The following is a 17,882-nucleotide window of genomic DNA, read 5'->3' on the forward strand; positions in this document are numbered from 1 at the left end:
CACGAGATGTAGTTAAAAAGCCAGCGGACGGGATCCTGGACGCCGATATACCGACGCTGGAATCCCGACCGCTGACGAAATGCCAACACCGCGATCCCGAATGAGATCAGGATAGCGGCGGCGGCATCCCGACGACGGAATCCTGTCTGCCGGAATCCGAATGCCGGGTAAGTATCACTGTCCTCGGGGATAGGGGGGTTAGGTTTAGGTATCCCCGGGGAGAGATTAGGGTTAGGCATCCCCTGGGGAGGGTTAGGATACGGGGAGGGGGGTAAGTGTTAGACACCCTCGGGGGAGGATAGGCATCCCCTGAGGGTTAGGTTTAGGGTGCAGGAAGGGGGGGTTAGGGTTAGATACTAAGGGCGGGAAGTTAGGGTTAGGCACCACTAAGGGAGGGTTAGGGTACTTAATGCTCCTGCCAGGCTATTGAGCCGCCGGTATTTCTTACCAAACCCGGGGTCACAATAATGGGCTTACAGATGAAGAGGGAGCCTCAATAAAAGATTTTACAGATGGGGAGGAGGCCACAATAAGAGGTATACAGATGAGAAGAGGGCACAGTAATGAATATACAGATGAGGGAGGGGTGCACAATAACGGGCATACAGATGAGGGTGAATGTTGTAGATTTTGGGTACAATTGCATTACACTTTCTTTTTGGAGAGGATGTGTTAAATATAAAGCATTTTGTTTACATATACTGTATATATGTATATATACAATAGCAGGAGGTCCGGAACTCACAGTAACGAGAAATGACTTTCAGAGGTGCCCTCACAATAAATAAAATATAGTAAGATGGTACATAAAGGTACTGAACGGTGATTCACCCATCTTTGTAGCTCATATTTTTTTTTTATAATATTTAATAATTTCACAGGTTGTTGTGCTAATTTGGAGAAAGCCAGGGCCACTTGCTTGTGTTGCCCCCCATGCTGAAAGTTGCCAGCCAGCCCTGTCCCTATCCTCACCCTAACCCTAAATTTAATGAAAAATCATGCTTCAACCTTTTCTGTTTTGACCATTTGTGTGTCAATCATTTCACCCTGTAAACGCGCGGGCACGTAAGGACGATAAAGATATCGTCCATTGACCGTGCATGCAGGCCAACCTGGTCGATATCGACCAGGTTACTATGGGTCACTCAGGTTACTATGGGTCACTGGCCGTCGTTGGTGGTGCTGGATGATCGATATCGATCATCCAGCACACCAGGAAGGTGCAGGGAGATCGTTCAGTGATATTGTTATCACTGACGTTTGTCCCGTTAGTATGCACCATTACTCCATGTAGACCTTTTAAATGTCGACCATTTGACCCTGTCGACCATCTAGATTCTAGTCATTCTCGATCTTCCATCCGGATACCTAGAGAAATAGCGCCTCCAGAGCACACTGCCAGGATATACTAACCTTGGTTAACAGGATTCAGATCTGTCACGAATAATTCAAAACATCTGTCTGTTTTTACATCATTATCGGGCGCTGCACACACAGCTTCCCTCCTGCTTAGCTCCAACTTGTGCACTTCAACAACAACAACAACAACAACAACAACCACAGCAGCAGCAGCAGCCAGTAACACGGGCCGGCAGCAGCAGGAGCACTCGCCCAGGCTTCAGCACTAGGTTACGAGGCGGCGCAGGCTCCTCCCCGGGCTGAGGACGCACAGGGCTGTGGGCGTTGTCTCTGTAGTGTACATCAGGACGGGGATCCCAGCTCGCTGTACTGCTCCACCCCGGATACGCGACCGGTGGGTTGAATCCGGTATGAGGGAACCCCGACTCCACCAGGACACTGAGATGCCGTCATGAAGAGCCCGGGAAACAGTGACCCTGCTGGCGGCAAGGCCGCGCTCCAGTCGCCTGGTACTACTGACACTGACAGCCGCCAGTTACCCTCACACACCACGTTTTATTCACAATTTTTAGGACCTCATCGCGTCACCCTTATACTATAACCACCCTACTGACTGCACGAATATCCTCACCCCTATACTCTATCCCCTACTGACTGCACCATCCTCACCCCTATACTCTGCCCCCTACTGACTGCACCATCCTCACCCTTATACTCTGCCCCCTACTGACTGCACCATCCTCACCCTTATACTCTGTCCCCCTACTGACTGCACCATCCTCACCCCTATACTCTATCCCCTACTGACTGCACCATCCTCACCCCTATACTCTATCCCCTACTGACTGCACCATCCTCACCCCTATACTCTATCCCCTACTGACTGCACCATCCTCACCCCTATACTCTATCCCCTACTGACTGCACCATCCTCACCCCTATACTCTATCCCCTACTGACTGCACCATCCTCACCCCTATACTCTATCCCCTACTGACTGCACCATCCTCACCCCTATACTCTGTCCCCTACTGACTGCACCATCCTCACCCTTATACTCTATCCCCCTACTGACTGCACCATCCTCACCCTTATACTCTATCCCCCTACTGACTGCACCATCCTCACCCCTATACTCTATCCCCCTACTGACTGCACCATCCTCACCCCTATACTCTATCCCCTACTGACTGCACCATCCTCACCCCTATACTCTATCCCCTACTGACTGCACCATCCTCACCCCTATACTCTGTCCCCTACTGACTGCACCATCCTCACCCTTATACTCTATCCCCCTACTGACTGCACCATCCTCACCCCTATACTCTATCCCCTACTGACTGCACCATCCTCACCCCTATACTCTGTCCCCTACTGACTGCACCATCCTCACCCTTATACTCTATCCCCCTACTGACTGCACCATCCTCACCCCTATACTCTGTCCCCTACTGACTGCACCATCCTCACCCCTATACTCTGTCCCCTACTGACTGCACCATCCTCACCCCTATACTCTATCCCCCTACTGACTGCACCATCCTCACCCCTATACTCTATCCCCCCCCCCCACTGAGTGCACCATCCTCACCTCTATACTCTATCCCCCTACTGACTGTTTCACCATCCTCAGCCCTATACTCTAACCCCCTACTGACTGTGCTGCCTCCCTCACCCCTATACTCTAACCTGCTACTGACTGCACCATCCTCACCCCTATACTCTAATCCCTTACTTAGAACACCACCAACCTCACCAGTGCTCTAAACCCTCTACCAATTGCACCATCATCATCCTAATTCTCTGACCCCCTTACAGACACTGCCATCCTCACCCCTATACTCTAATCCCTTTCTTACAGCACCACCAACCTCACCAGTACTCTAAGCCATCTACCGATTGCACCATCATAACCCTAATTATCTCACCCACCTAATGACTGCTCTATTCTAACGTTTATATTCCCCCAAATAACTGCACCATTATCGCATCTTAACTCGGACCCCCTACTGACTGCACCATCATCACCCTTAAACACTGACCTTTTACTAACTGCACCACTGACCATCAACCTTATACTCTGACCCCCCCCTCCTGACTGTACCATCACCCTTATACTCTGAACCCCCTATTGATTGCACCATCATCACCTCTATACTGTGAGCAGGGCCGACGCTAGGTGTCTCTGCACCCAGCGCCATCCTATGCTTCCCTTCCGCCCGCTCCTTCCCTGCATCCTCCCCTTGACCATAAAATAATACTTGCAGCAGGTGGGTGGAGGACGGGGATTTTCTTCAGCCGGACCCGGTGCCACTGTGCGGCCGCACTGACAGAACATGTCAGCAACAAGCCGGCCCTGACTGAACCCGTACCAATTTCACCATCATCACCCTTATACTTTCAAAGAGATGCAGTCAGGAAGCCGACGGTCGAAATGCCGACCGCTGGCTTCCCGACTGTCCAATCCTGGCAGGGGTCGAATGACAGGCATTGAAATCCTGACGCCTGTAATTTTACTTACGCCGGGAGCCCGACGCCAGGCATACCAATCGAAGGCAGGCGCGGACAGTCGCAGGGAGGGGTGGGGGGAGGGTTAGGTTAGGGGCTCCCAGGGGGGGTTTGGGTTAGGAACCCTGGGAGGAGGTTAGGGTTAGGCATCCCCCCGGGAGACTTAGGTTTAGGCTGCGGGGAGTGTGGGGGGGGGGGGGAGGGTTAGGTTTAGGCACTTACAGGGGGGGGTTAGGGTTAGGCAACTGTAAGGGAGGGTTGGGGGGGGGGGGGGGTTAAGTTAGTGAATAGGTAAAATACTTACCTGTCAGGATCTTCACTGCCGGTCTTCCAGCTTGGGGATTTGAACATGCGTCCGGCGGTATTCCATACCGATCCCCTTTCAAACCGTTCCTACTGACTGCACCTTATAACTCAGACCCCATGCTGACTGGACCACTGTCACCCTTATACTCTGACCCCTATTAACAGCATCATCTTGTAACCCTCTATTGACTGCACCTATAATCAACTTTGTGCTCTGATCTCCCTACTGACTGTCTCACCTTTATATTCTAACCCCCTACTGACTGCAATAGAGGCAGGCAAGGACTGGAGGCGGGTGAGGAGGCATGCTAGTAGGTGGGAAAGGGCTGGAGGTGGATGAGGACTAGAAGCAGGTGAGGAGGCAAGTGGGTAGACAGGAGTTGACTGGAGGCAGGCGGGTAGTTGGGAGAGGACTGGTTGGGGATAGGGAGGCGGGCGAGGAGGCAGGAGAGGACTAGATGTGGGTGAAAACTGGAGGCAGGTAAGGGGGCGTGTGGGTAGGTGCGAATTGTGTTTGTGTAAGTAAAATTTTGAAGAAAAAAAAAGTAAGATTTCCGGATGCTACCTGCCGTGATTATTAACACTTCGGACAGTCTGGAAATCTGGTCCTCTGAATGTTAATAATAATTATAATAAATGGGTGGCGACCTTACACCAGCCGCAGCCAGCGCCATCTGATCTTTTCGTCGCCTGGAGCTTGTGCTCCACCAGAACCGCCCCTCCCTACGCCTCTGGGACTAGCAGTTCGTAGAACTATCACGATATTCACCATTTTGAAATGCTACATGCCAGAGTGACCTAAAAAAATTAGCTGGAAATTTGATATTTACAACCTCATTCAGTTGTAAATTAAGCGGTGCATTGTGGAGGGTAACTTGCAGGGTGTAGACTGAGTTGGAAGATGTAGGAGTGTAGCTTTGTAAGCCAAGGTAAAGACTTATCACGGTGCCCATAGCAACCACCAGCTCTCACCTGTCCAGGTAGATAGTAGCCACTATCTACCTATATGACCGCCATATCCCACTACAGACAGCATTTGTGACCGCCATATTCCACTACAGACAGCATTAGTGACCTCCATATACTACTACAGACAGCATTAGTGACCGCCATATACTACTACAGACAGCATTAGTGGCCGCCATATACTACTACAGACAGCTATTAGTGACTGCCACATACTGCTATGGACCGCATTAGTGACCGCCACATAAAACTACAGGCAGCATTAGTGAGGAGTAGATGGGGCTGTGCACAACAGACAGGGGCCGTGCAGCATACTGCTGCTGAGCACGACCCCCGGGAGGGGATTACAGTAGGCCGAACACCCCCTCCTTGCTCAATGGCATCACAGCTGAGGCATTTGCAATTATAGATGATTGTTAATATGTTGATTTCCAGTTGGTGCTTAGGTGCCTATTAATCAACAAACTCATACAAATTAAGGTTGGGGCATCTGACCCAAATATCTACAGTTCCAGGACAACTGTCCTGAAAAACAGCTATTCTGTGAACCCTAACACTACCACTTTGGTTACTAATGGTATTGGTGAAAGTTTATACTGCCAAATACTGGCCCAGCTGTGTTACTATACATGTACATCCTTGTGCTATGCATGTGCACTGCAAGGGCTGTAGGAGGTGGCGGAGGGATCCCTCTTCACACCAGACCAATTCCTATAGGAAGGAGCAGAGTTTTCGGAAATTGATGAATAGAATATTACAACAGCCCCAGTTTAGTGTACAGGGACGGCATGGAATATTGGGTCTTCATTGTACACAAGAGATATTTGTGCTATTTACTGCCTTGCTACATTAATGAACGCCTCCATAACTTAAATATTTAAAAGAAACTGATGAATATTCTCCCTATTACTTTAGCTTTGATTTGTTCAATAGTTGGAGATGCCGTCTTGCAAAAGCTGAGTAGGTCAGTGAAATTTTCGGATAATGGTGGCTGTCTGTTGATGCCTATGAGCCCTAAATTCAGACTATTTGATAAGAAAGGTTGAGGCATACTGAGCTATGACTGGTTTTACAGACCTTGTGCATTTCAGTTTGTGCGTTAGCTTGCAGTAGTGCGTTGCTTCTATAATGTGATCTATAGAGTGGTCATTTTAGCAATCTTACGTTGAGGTGCAGACTGATACTATCAGGATTTTACTTCAGCAGAATCTTGGAGACGAGAATCCAGCAAACGGAGCAATTTAGCATGGAGACTTGGCTAATCTTTTACGTATCCTCATTCCAGCTGATTTGTGGAGGTCCCCTGTGGTGTCTTGCATGCAAATTCCCATATATGTAGTAATAGTTCAAGTAATTGCAAGTCCTCTGTGTGTCTAGACTGGGAATAGACTTTTTTTTTTTTTTGTATATTTATTATAAATGCCTCACTGTTGCTATGTGTATTTTTTGTTTCTATTAATGTATTTAGCTTTGTTATTATTTATATAATTTCTAACTTAACTGTTTGTGCATCGGGAAAAGGCAAAAACTATACTTTTTGTTTTCCTCTAATATGTGTGAAGCTCCTTGGCAACCCTCAAATATAATTCTATAGCATACTGTATGATTTTTGGATGCACATCTTCGCAGTACACTAGTTTTTTTTAGAGAAAATAAATAACAATCATGTTTTGTCACATTTTAGGTGATCATGTCCAACTGAAGGTGCCGCTCATCCAGCAGTCTTATCACTGGGATTGTGGCCTGGCATGTGCCCGCATGGTACTGCAGTAAGTTACTCTTCTTTGGGTAAAATGTGTGTGTACTAGGTAGAAACTCTGGTATGAAGTGTTGCATTGGTACAATAGCCTTCCCTTGGTCCTATCATACTTTTCATCTGCAGCCAGGTTCTGTCTAGAGGCATAATAGATCTGACTACAGTTAGCTTGCAGAGTGATAGAGGATTCATGCTCAGGACACAGTGATATTTACTGAAATGTGGAGGAGGTTTCTGCTGTGGTCTTCTCCCCACAATGTAACTATAACCATATACCCTGTTAGTATTGCGAAGGGCAGGCGACCTATAATCACTTACAAGCTAGATCATATAAGAAACTTCAAAAAACAAGCAAACCTGTTAGACATATGTCCGTTTTAACCTCTAATGCGATGGTATATTTGAAATGTATATGATATGACACTTGTATTGTTACTGGATGACCCCTCATGTGCCCTATTTGTTCCCTGCTCCACCACCTTGTAGGTACTTGAATCTCCTGCGTGAAGCGGAGTTCCAGAATGCCATGCAGAAGCTTCAACTCACTAAAAGTATCTGGACCATTGATTTGGCTTATCTAATGCACCACTTTGGGGTACAACACAGATTCTGCACTCAGACCCTGGGTGTAGACAAAGGATATAGGAACCAAGTAAGTCCTTTTTTCTTTTAGATTCTTATTTTGTTCTTGTTCTCTCATAAAGGAACCGGGAAAGTGGGTTCCTTCAGCCAGGTGGATTTTGTCCTGTTCTTGTATGTTTTATGCTGTATGATTTATAGATGGTTCTACTTCAGGGTCCATAGGGGGTCCACAGGGTTGACCTTGGGGTTATAGCTGGAACAGGATCCATGGGCACCACACAGTTAAGCTTTTAGCTCCCAGGATGCACTTGGGTCCTCCTCTATACCCCGCCCCCGAGCCACAGGCACCTCAGTGTAAGCTGGTGCCCGGCCGGAGTCGGTCACCGCGCAGGGGGGCTGCAGGAGCAGCCCTCAGAAGCTTTTTTTATTTATTTATTTATTTTAGTTTCTTTTACTACAGGCGGCAGCGAAGGGCTGTCTGTACAGGCGCCCACGCTGCCGCTCTGATCCCCGACTGGCGCCGCGACGCCAGTACTGATCTGGGGATCGCGGCGGGAGGGCAGAGTCCGTACTAGCCGGACTCTGTCTACCTCCTAGGACTGCTGCCGGAGTCGCCGGGGATGCAGGTGAGCCGCGCGTCGCTGGCTAGCGGCGGCGCGCGGAATGCCTTAAATGCAGTCCTTTTAGCCTCCGGTCCTGGGGACAGACCGGAGGCTGCTGGCAGTGGCGGCGGGCCCCCCCCATAACCCGTGGGACCACTAGACCACCAGGGATAAAGGGGCAAGCGGGAAGCCAGCATCCCTGGGGTTATGGCCAGCCAGGGGAGGAAGCCTTCCCTGTCAGCGGCTCCTCCCCTCAGCTCAGCGCACCTTTCAGCACGCAGTCTGGCGTCGCTGAGCTGCAGACTCTTCGGCCACTCCTCCTCTGAGGTCTCCAGCGGCCATTTTCTCACAGTGGCAGCGCAGATCTCTCAGGGAGCATGCGGACCGGTCCCCCTGTGTACCTCTCCCCTGATTAAGGACAGCGTACACAGCACTATAGCCCTCCCAGACACTGAATCTGGGCAGGTTGATTGTAGTGTAAAGGTGCAGTGAGTATTACTTCTGCATGGTATGTGACTTTTGCTAGTGCTGCCTGTCTGTGCTTATTTTCCGCTTGCTGTCAGCTTATACCTATCCCTTTACTTCTCCTACAAGCCCTACAGGTGTGTGGGGGAGGGGTGTTTCTACTGACCTCACTTATATAGATCACGTATTTGTGAGGTCCGTCACATACAGTTGTGTGCTACTCACTGCCATATTGTGGGCTGTTGTTCAGCACACCGGTGAGTGCGTTTTACTTCTACCCTGGTGCCAGATATATAATATATTCTGTCATGTCAGACGAGGAGGGTGAGCGCTCAGTGGCTCCGATGTTGGCCTTCTGCGGATGCTGTTCTGCAGGAGTGGATAGGGAGGATTTGTCACAGGAGGGTCTGTGTAGTCGGTGCCAGGTGGCTCCTGGCCCATCCAGACCTTCTCTGACGCAGGAACCACCGTGGGCGATGTTTTCTCAAGTGCTGGTGTCTATTGCGGACCGTCTATCGGTCCCGACTGCTCTCCCTACTAGGGCGTTACCCCAGCCGACCATCCCCCATTCCCCGGGTGTCCCGCAGTTATTGCGGAGTCCTCCTGGGTCTCAGTCGGTGGGTCCCTATGTGGGGTTGCCTATGTATATACAGGCTTCCCCTGTGCCGCAGCAGCCTGTGGTACCTTTTCAGGCCCCTATGGTGACTCCTCCACCCTGGGTGGATGTGCTTTCCAACTCAGTACAAAATTTGGCGGCCGCTTCCTCGGTTTTTCAGTCAATGTTGCAGACTGACATGCCTTCTAGGGTTTCAAAACGCTCACTCATGGCACGGGCTGCTCAGGTATCGGACTCAGAGGGTTCCTCAGATGATGGGGAGGTCCCTGATGACACTGACTCGGACGCCTCGGTCCAGGAAATGGATACCAAGTCGTCCATTAATGTGCGAGCACTGGTTAGGGCGGTGCGAGCTATTCTTCTTATAGAGGATGAGGCACCGGTTCCTAAGTCGAAGTTTCCTAGTTTCAAAAAAAACTAGGGTGGCTTCTGCGGTGTTTCCCCTGTCGGATCAGTTGACTGATCATATGGCGGTAGCTTGGCAGGCGCCCAGTAAGAGATTCCTTCCTCAGAAGCGGTTGGCTTCTAATTATCCCTTCCCTGAGGCACATTGTAAAAAATGGGAAACTCCACCGGCGGTGGATTCCCATGTCACCCGTTTAACATGGACAGGAAAGTTGAGACTTGTTTAAAGTCTATTTACTCCCTCTCCGGGGCGGTGGCCCGACCGTCCATGGCTATCTCCTGGGTGGCCAAGGCCATTGAGGGGTGGGCCAATGCATTGGAAGATACCTTCTCGGATGACGCTCCGGATGTCCAGCGGGCGTTGTTGGGACAGATGAGGGACGCTGCTTCTTACATTGGAGAAGCTTCTTTAGATGCTAGTCTGCTGACTTCGCGGGTATCGGCTGCAGCGGTGTCTGCCCGCCGATCCTTATGGTTGCGGTCCTGGAGAGCGGACTCTGATTCAAAGAAGGGCCTGGAGGCCTTACCTTTCAATGGGGAATTACTATTTGGTCCGGACTTGGACAAAATTGTGGATACCCTGGCTAAAACCAAGTCAGCCTTCCTCCCTTCGGCGGCACTGCCTGCTAAGGTTCGGAGTTCGGCTTTTCGTTCCTTTCGGGTTCAGGGGAAGGCGAAAGGTCAGTCCTTCCCGAGACAATCTGCGAGTAAGACTGCCTCTAAGCCCAAGAAGCAAGCCTGGAGTGCACGGCGCCCTTCTTCCAAGCAGGAAGATAAACCTGCGGCCTGATGGGACGGGCCTCCCTCTGGGGGACCTCAGAGTGGGAGGCCGACTTCTTCTATTTGCCCAGTGCTGGCACAATACCACCACGGATGCCTGGGTTCGAGAAGTGGTCTCCCAGGGGTACGCCCTGTCTTTTCGGTACAGACCACCCCACCAGTTTTTCTGCACGAGTCCTTCTCAGGACAAGACCAAGGCGTTATGGATTCAGGAGGCTATAGAGTCCTTGCTGAAAGCAGGGGTCATTGTTCCCGTTCCTCAATCACAACGAGGGACGGGGTATTATTCGTCTCTGTTTCTGGTGCAGAAACCCAATGGTTCTCATCGCCCTATCCTCAACTTGAAGTCTCTGAACAAATTCCTCAGGGTTCCCAAGTTCAGGATGGAGACGTTACGTTCCATCATTCTGGCGATGGAACCAGGGGATTACATGGTGTCCCTGGATATCCAGGACGCCTACCTCCATGTTCCGATAGCACCTTCGCACCAGCGGTATCTGAGGTTCGCTATCCTTCAACACCACTATCAGTTCCGAGCGCTACCGTTTGGTCTCTCCACGGCGCCGAGGGTGTTCACGAAGATTATGGCGGTCATGGCCGCACATCTTCGGAACCAGAATGTACGGCTGCTGCCGTATCTGGACGACCTCCTGTTGCTGGCGAGCTCCCCAGAGGTACTGCTTCAACATCTCCACCTGACTATCGCTTGCCTGCAAGCACACGGGTGGTTGATAAATTGGAAAAAGTCCTCCCTGATTCCATCACAGCGGATGGTTCATTTGGGAGCCCTGCTGGATTCGCGTCAGCAAAGGATCTTCCTGACTCCGGAGAAGGTCGCCTCCCTACAGCTGCGGATACGCAGTTGCCTGAGCAGTTGCCGCCTGTCGGTCCATTCGGCTATGAGAGTTCTGGGGTCCATGGTGTCGACATTCGACATGGTGGAATTTGCCCAGTTCCATTCCCGGCCCCTGCAGGGGCTGATTCCATTGGAATGGAACGGGTTACCTCACCGGATCCGCTCTCAGGTGCTGGTGTTGTCTCCGGACGTTCGGCAATCTTTGGCTTGGTGGCTTCAGACAGCTCATCTGGTCGAGGGGCGCCCCTTTTGGATCCCGGACTGGGTCCTGCTCACGACGGATGCCAGTCTCCGGGGTTGGGGGGCAGTGACCGACTCATTGTCTCTCCAGGGTCGTTGGTCTGCGGAAGAAACTCTTCTTCCCATCAACATCCTGGAACTGAGGGCTGTATACAGGGCCCTGCAGTCGTCCGGCCCCGCTCTTCACGGAAGGGCCGTACAGGTGCAGTCCGACAACGCCACCACGGTGGCGTATATCAACCACCAAGGAGGAACTCTCAGTCGGGCAGCGATGTCGGAGGTGTCTCGCATCCTGACTTGGGCGGAGGGTCACATTCCAGCGATCTCGGCGGTCTTCATCCCTGGAGTCCTCAATTGGGAAGCGGACTTCCTCAGCCGTCACGACGTGCATCCCGGGGAATGGTCGCTTCACCCAGAGGTGTTTCAGCTACTCGTGGACAGGTGGGGACTGCCGGAGCTGGACTTGATGGCCTCCCGTCACAATCACAAGTTGCCCGTTTACGGGTCAAGGACAAGAGACGCAGGCGCAAGTCTGGTGGACGCGCTGTCGGTGCAATGGACGTTTCACCTGGCGTATCTGTTTCCTCCGATATCCCTACTTCCTCGGGTTCTGCGGAAATTCAAGCAGGACGGCGGCACGCTAGTGCTGGTAGCTCCGGCGTGGCCCAGACGTCCTTGGTACTCCGATCTCAGGAGCCTCTCCATCGACGCTCCGTACCTTCTTCCTCAGCGTCGGGACCTGTTGTCTCAGGGGCCCTGCCTTTACCCGGATCTGGGTCGGCTGTCTTTGACGGCGTGGCTCTTGAGACAGCCGTCTTGAGGTCTCGGGGCTTCTCCAGTTCGGTTATTGGTACCATGCTCAGGGCACGCAAGCCTGCTTCAGCACGGATTTATCACAGGGTGTGGCACACTTACTTTCAGTGGTGTGAGTCCAGAAATTATGATCCTCAGGTGTTCCGAGTTTCTAGGGTCTTGGAATTTCTTCAATCAGGATTGGACCTCGGCTTACGCCTTGCATCTCTGAAGGTTCAGGTTTCCGCCTTGTCTGTGTGGTTTCAACGGCGGATTGCAATGCTGCCGGACGTTCACACCTTTTTCCAAGGTGTTCTCAGGATCCAGCCTCCCTTTGTGCCTCCTGTGGCTCCTTGGGACTTGGCGGTGGTTCTACGGGTCCTGCAGGGTCCTCCTTTTGAGCCTCTTGAGTCGGTGGAGCTCAAGTGGCTGACATTTTAAGACCGTTTTTCTCCTGGCAATTGCTTCGGCCAGGAGGGTGTCTGAATTGGGGGCGCTTTCCTGTCGCCCTCCTTTCCTGATTTTTCACCAGGACAGAGCGGTGCTCCGCACTCGTCCTGAGTTTTTGCCCAAAGTGGTCTCGAAGTTCCACATTAATCAGGAACTTGTTGTGCCAGCTTTTCAGTCCCCTGATATTTCAGCTGGTGAGACTTCCTTAGATGTGGTCCGGACGGCTTCGGTTAGGAAGTCTGATTCCTTGTTTATCCTCTTTGGTTTTCACAAGAGGGGTTGGCCTGCCAACAAACAAACGTTAGCCCGTTGGCTTCGTTCCGTTATTTGTGAGGCTTATGCACAGGAGGGTTTACCTGTGCCAGCCTCTGTTAAGGCTCATTCCACTCGTTCTGTGGGTCCCTCTTGGGCTGCTAGACGTGGCGCTTCTGCTGTTCAGCTGTGTAAGGCGGCCACTTGGTCTTCTATTCAAACGTTTTTGAGGTTCTATGCGTTTGACACTTTCGCCTCTCAGGATGCATCCTTTGGGCGCCGGGTGCTCCTTTCAGCACAGGAGCGTCCCCGCCCTTAGTTGAACTGCTTTGGGACATCCCCAAGGTCAACCCTGTGGACCCCCTATGGACCCTGAAGTAGAAAACAAGAGATATGGTAAGAACTTACCTTTGTTATCTGTTTCTACGAAGTCCATAGGGTCCACAGGGCGCCCGCCCTGACGCACCTGGCTTCAAATGGGCTGTGTGGCTGGTCACCGGTTTTCCGTCTCCCATTGCTGTGAGTATGGTTTCTTGTGTGTTCCAGTCTTCCTTCTCTCTGTTCCATTTTCTCCTCCGACCTAGGCTGCTTACCAACTGAGGTGCCTGTGGCTCGGGGGCGGGGTATAGAGGAGGACCCAAGTGCATCCTGGGAGCTAAAAGCTTAACTGTGTGGTGCCCATGGATCCTGTTCCAGCTATAACCCCAAGGTCAACCCTGTGGACCCTATGGACTTCGTAGAAACAGAGATAACAAAGGTAAGTTCTTACCATATCTCTTGTTTTTTCTCCCCTTAGTCCTTTTACAGGAAGCATTTTGATGCGGAAGAGAACAGAGTGAACCAGCTGTTTGCCCAAGCCACAGCTCGTGGTGTGAATGTAGAAAAACGGTACATATATTTTGTTACTGGATCTTTAATGTTATTTGTATGTAATTATTGCAATATTTGTCCTAATAGATGTCCTGCTTGCAGGAGTGTTACAATACAAGAATTGCAAGCTCATCTATCCCAGGGACACGTGGCCATAGTACTAGTGAATGCAGTTCTGCTGTTGTGTGATCTCTGCCCCAGCCGTGTTAAGTACTGCTGTTTTCTTCCCACGGGACAGAAGTGCTTCTGTAGAAGCAGTGATTACCAGGGCCACTTTATTGTGCTTTGTGGCTACAACAGAAGCTCTGGCAGTCTTTTCTACAACAATCCTGGATATGATGACCGTGAGTAACATCAGTTTAACTTTCTTTTTGAAACCTCTTTTTCTACCATTAGTCAAAGTCTACCATCCTGGGATTTTATCTGTTATCTTCATCCTCAGGATTGTGTCGGACAAGCATCAGTAACTTTGAAGAAGCCCGTAGCAGCTATGGCACAGACGAGGACATCCTCTTCATCTATGTGGACAGCTGACCCCAGAATGGAATATGACACACAGCATAATATTTTCATGTATGCAGACTCATTTCTGCAGCTCATGCACTACAGAGACCTTTCTATATATACGGTTGGAGGTAAATGAAAACTGTTGGATCCAGAAGACACGAGAGAGGACACTGAATATTCACCCATTCCAAGAGGGAATTATTTATAATATGTCAGGCTATGCATAAAGTATTGTAATTTAGGTGTTAACCCACGGTAAACTCACAATAGTGCAATAAAAGCTGTGCTTCTACATAATAGCATAGAAACATGCATAGTATACCCCTGGACAAGTATGCAACAGTTATGAGGGGAAGGCCAAGTGGCACTAGGTTTATTCTAGTCAGCTGACCTATATTACCAATATCTGCTTCCATCATTTAAGGGACATGGATAGCATAAACAGACTGGCGTGTACATTTCAGGGATGCTTCTTCTTTCTGTGTGAAGAATGTGGTTGTTTATTTTTTCCTTTCATTTTAAATTCACCCGAGAGCAGGGCACCAAACGTGCAAATAAAGAGGCTTTTTATACACTGTGGTTTTGTTCTGGTTTTTCATTTCTATTCGACCTATTCACTGTTGCAGTTTGTAAAATCTTTTTAAAAGAAAATTCCAAGGGCTAAATGTAATAGCCTCTGAGCTGGCGCCCCTGCGGGAAAACATGTGAGTATGCCTGTATTTTTAAAGCAGCAACCATGTTAAAGGCAAATCAGCTTGGCTCTGTCTTCCACATGCTTCCCGCATGTATTCCCGCAGCAGCGCTGGCCTGCAGGCTATTACATTTAGCCCCGATTCTAAAAGGATGCCAGATGAATCTTCTATGACTATGTATATTGAAGAAATGCACCAAGAAAGAACTGGTTATGTCTGTGATATAATGGTCTACACAACCTCATTAACAGACTTGCATGAGAAAAAAGGAGTTACTGGCTTATTAATTGTGCAATTGTAGTAAATAGTCCCATACATCAGGCTGCTGTTTCACTGATTGCCAAGGAATCATTGAAATTCTTTCATGTTAAAAAAACCTCAGTTTGCTGATCCTCCTCATATTTGGGTCAGAATCGGAAAACCGGGGAAATCCAACATGTTGGATTTTGCAGATGCGCAGACATCTGGGGATCGTTGAGTTGGTCCACTACTTCGCTGATGTATGGGAGCCTTATGTGATATAATGCATAGGTTCTGAACCACTATCCTCAAGTACCACTAACAAGTCATGTTTTGTGATTTTCTGGCTAGGGATACAGGTGGGATCATTTGTCCCAGCAAAATAGATGAACTCCTCAGTGCGTGATTAATAATCTTCAACATTACCTGTTGGTGGTACTGAAGGATTAGGGTTGAGAACCAATGATAAAACTGATAATGCCAAATATTGGCACACAGCGAGAGACATGACTTTTTTAAACCTTAGGTCTACGCAAAGGAATAGACACTTAACTGGAATTATTTAGCAAACTCTTAAATTGCTTAAATATTTAATTGATTGTTAGATATATTAACAATTGTATTGCAAGAATTGGGTGTGTAAAAATCACTGACATGTGTAGCTGGCTACACATCTACCACACATGTGTTGAACCGCTAAGGGTCCTCCCTCGTGTCACATTGTTGTAGTAACATTCTTTGTCTGACTTTACTCCATTATCCAGTTACTCTCGCACAATATTAGGTTGGTATTCCGGTCTCACAGCTTGGGTTAGCTCTGCAGCATACATTTCATGTCGTCCTGTCATCTGCAAACAGGGAAACAGATTACTCAAAATTATAATGTTGCCATGGGAAAAAAGATTGCAATGTTATACTAATTTGAGACCACTGTTGTCCCTGGAACACATTAGCCACCAAATATCAAAACAATAACCCTACTGCTGTTCGATTCTGCAGTGGTTTTATCAATGCGATGACTGGAAAATAAACTCAGACAGAGCTAATTTATGCTGCAGCTGTGGCAGTCTGAAGCAATGGTTACTTCTGTTGTGAAAGCCCTAGAAGTTTTGGTTGTTAATACTGCATAAGCCATAGGAATGGAAGACCACTTTGCTTAAAGTCCTGGATAGGTAATGCCTAATCTAATACCCCTTTCACACATAAACCCTAGCTTTTAACCTGGGAAACTGAGCCTGGGCTGAAGTCGGGTTTTTCTGTACTTTCCCCCATTCACACACAGGTGATAGCCCAGGTTATTCCCGGGTCGTCCGTCAGGCAGTGGACGCTTGGAGATCATGCAAGTGCCACTGAGCTGGTCAATCGGAGCCTTTTAGGCATGACCTTCTCATTGTGACCCGGGTTATGCCATTCACACTACAGACGATCCAGGAATAACCCTGCGACCGTGCAAGGTCACAGACCCAGGTTGTCCCCTTTCATATAGTCTAGACCTATGTCGGGCTATGTGTGAAAGGGGTACAAGTATAGTTTTGTTTAAAAAAAAAAAAGTTACTTGATTGAATCAGAAGGGTCATGGATGGAAGATCTAGACTTTGCCCCTCAAGACATGAGGAAGGTGCAAAGGGGCTGGAAAGGTAGGAAAATGCAAGGAGGCAGGCTTGTTTTGTCCTGTAATAAATATCATTGACAGAAGGAGGGCACAATGGTTACAGTCATTTGGTTCTGGTGTGTGAAAACAGATAGAACAGATGGCTTATTCCTGAAATGGAGTTTTATTGATTTATGTATTCTCTTCTATTCCTCTTAATTATCAATGGCCTCTAGAAAATTAAAAAGATGAGGGTAGAAGCTATCCCAACAATTACATTTTTGCTGGACAGACCATGATCTCTTCTGCTGTGGTAGATAAAGATAGAAGCACCTCCACAATCATCTAAGGACTCAAATTAATTACCTAACATTTAAATTTAGGGCTATTCAGTGGTGTATTTGATACTTTTATTGAAGGCTAGGAAAAAGTCCAAGAAACTTTATAGTTTTTCCTTTGTATAATCTAGATTTGACCTTTTTCATCCTTATCTCCAATCATTTATTGAATATTTTCCAAACTGAAGTTGACAAAGGCTTTATGGGTCCTAATGTTCAGTAGACTTCGGGACCCTTGCTTACTAGTTTATAAGAACAACAAAAGTGAGACCTCCAGTAAAATTAATTATATATATTAAACACACACACACAAAATTAGTACCTCCCTGTAAATGTTGGTGCCAAACTTTATTGCTTTTTACCCTATAATGTGGTTTACTTGCTTACAGGGCCAGATTAAGGTCTGTGGTGGCCCCTGGGCAACAAACTTGTGGGGGCACCTATATACCACCTTTCTTGTCATCCTAGAAAAAAAAAATGTTCCTTTCTATTCACCGTAATGCCCCTCTTGCAATGCCCACTGTAGTAGTACCCCTTATGTAATGGTCCCCCCCCCTATGCAGTGCCCCCCCTATACAGTGCCCCCAGTAATAGCCCCCTCCAATAGTCCCTTCTATGCATTGCCGCTAGTGGCGCCCCCCCCTATAGTGACTCCTGTAGCAGGGCCCCCTATGCAGTGCCAGTGCCCCTTATACACACACACAAA

At 48.9% G+C, this 17,882-nt stretch overlaps 2 protein-coding genes across 2 annotated transcripts in view; one reads left to right on the forward strand and one right to left on the reverse strand.

Annotated features, from left to right (window-relative positions):
• Nucleotides 1-1,655: 1,655 nt before the first annotated feature.
• GUCD1 (guanylyl cyclase domain containing 1) lies at nucleotides 1,656-14,892 on the forward strand. Its single transcript, XM_088477872.1, has 6 exons — nucleotides 1,656-1,868; nucleotides 6,827-6,911; nucleotides 7,385-7,550; nucleotides 13,735-13,826; nucleotides 13,911-14,152; nucleotides 14,251-14,892. The coding sequence occupies exons 1-6, from the start codon at nucleotides 1,811-1,813 to the stop codon at nucleotides 14,340-14,342; spliced, it is 735 nt and encodes a 244-aa protein (XP_088333998.1). The 5' UTR covers nucleotides 1,656-1,810; the 3' UTR covers nucleotides 14,343-14,892.
• A 913-nt stretch (nucleotides 14,893-15,805) lies between these two features.
• Nucleotides 15,806-17,882, reverse strand: part of UPB1 (beta-ureidopropionase 1) — a 33,762-nt gene continuing 31,685 nt past the window's right edge. Inside the window, exon 10 of the mRNA XM_088477967.1 lies at nucleotides 15,806-16,095. Within this exon, the coding sequence (XP_088334093.1) occupies nucleotides 16,012-16,095 (84 nt within the window). The 3' untranslated portion in view covers nucleotides 15,806-16,011. The remainder of the gene's footprint in view (nucleotides 16,096-17,882) is intronic.

The sequence above is a fragment of the Taudactylus pleione genome, unplaced genomic scaffold, assembly GCF_031769625.1.
Source record: "Taudactylus pleione unplaced genomic scaffold, aTauple2 ptg000205l, whole genome shotgun sequence".
NCBI lineage: Eukaryota > Metazoa > Chordata > Amphibia > Anura > Myobatrachidae > Taudactylus > Taudactylus pleione.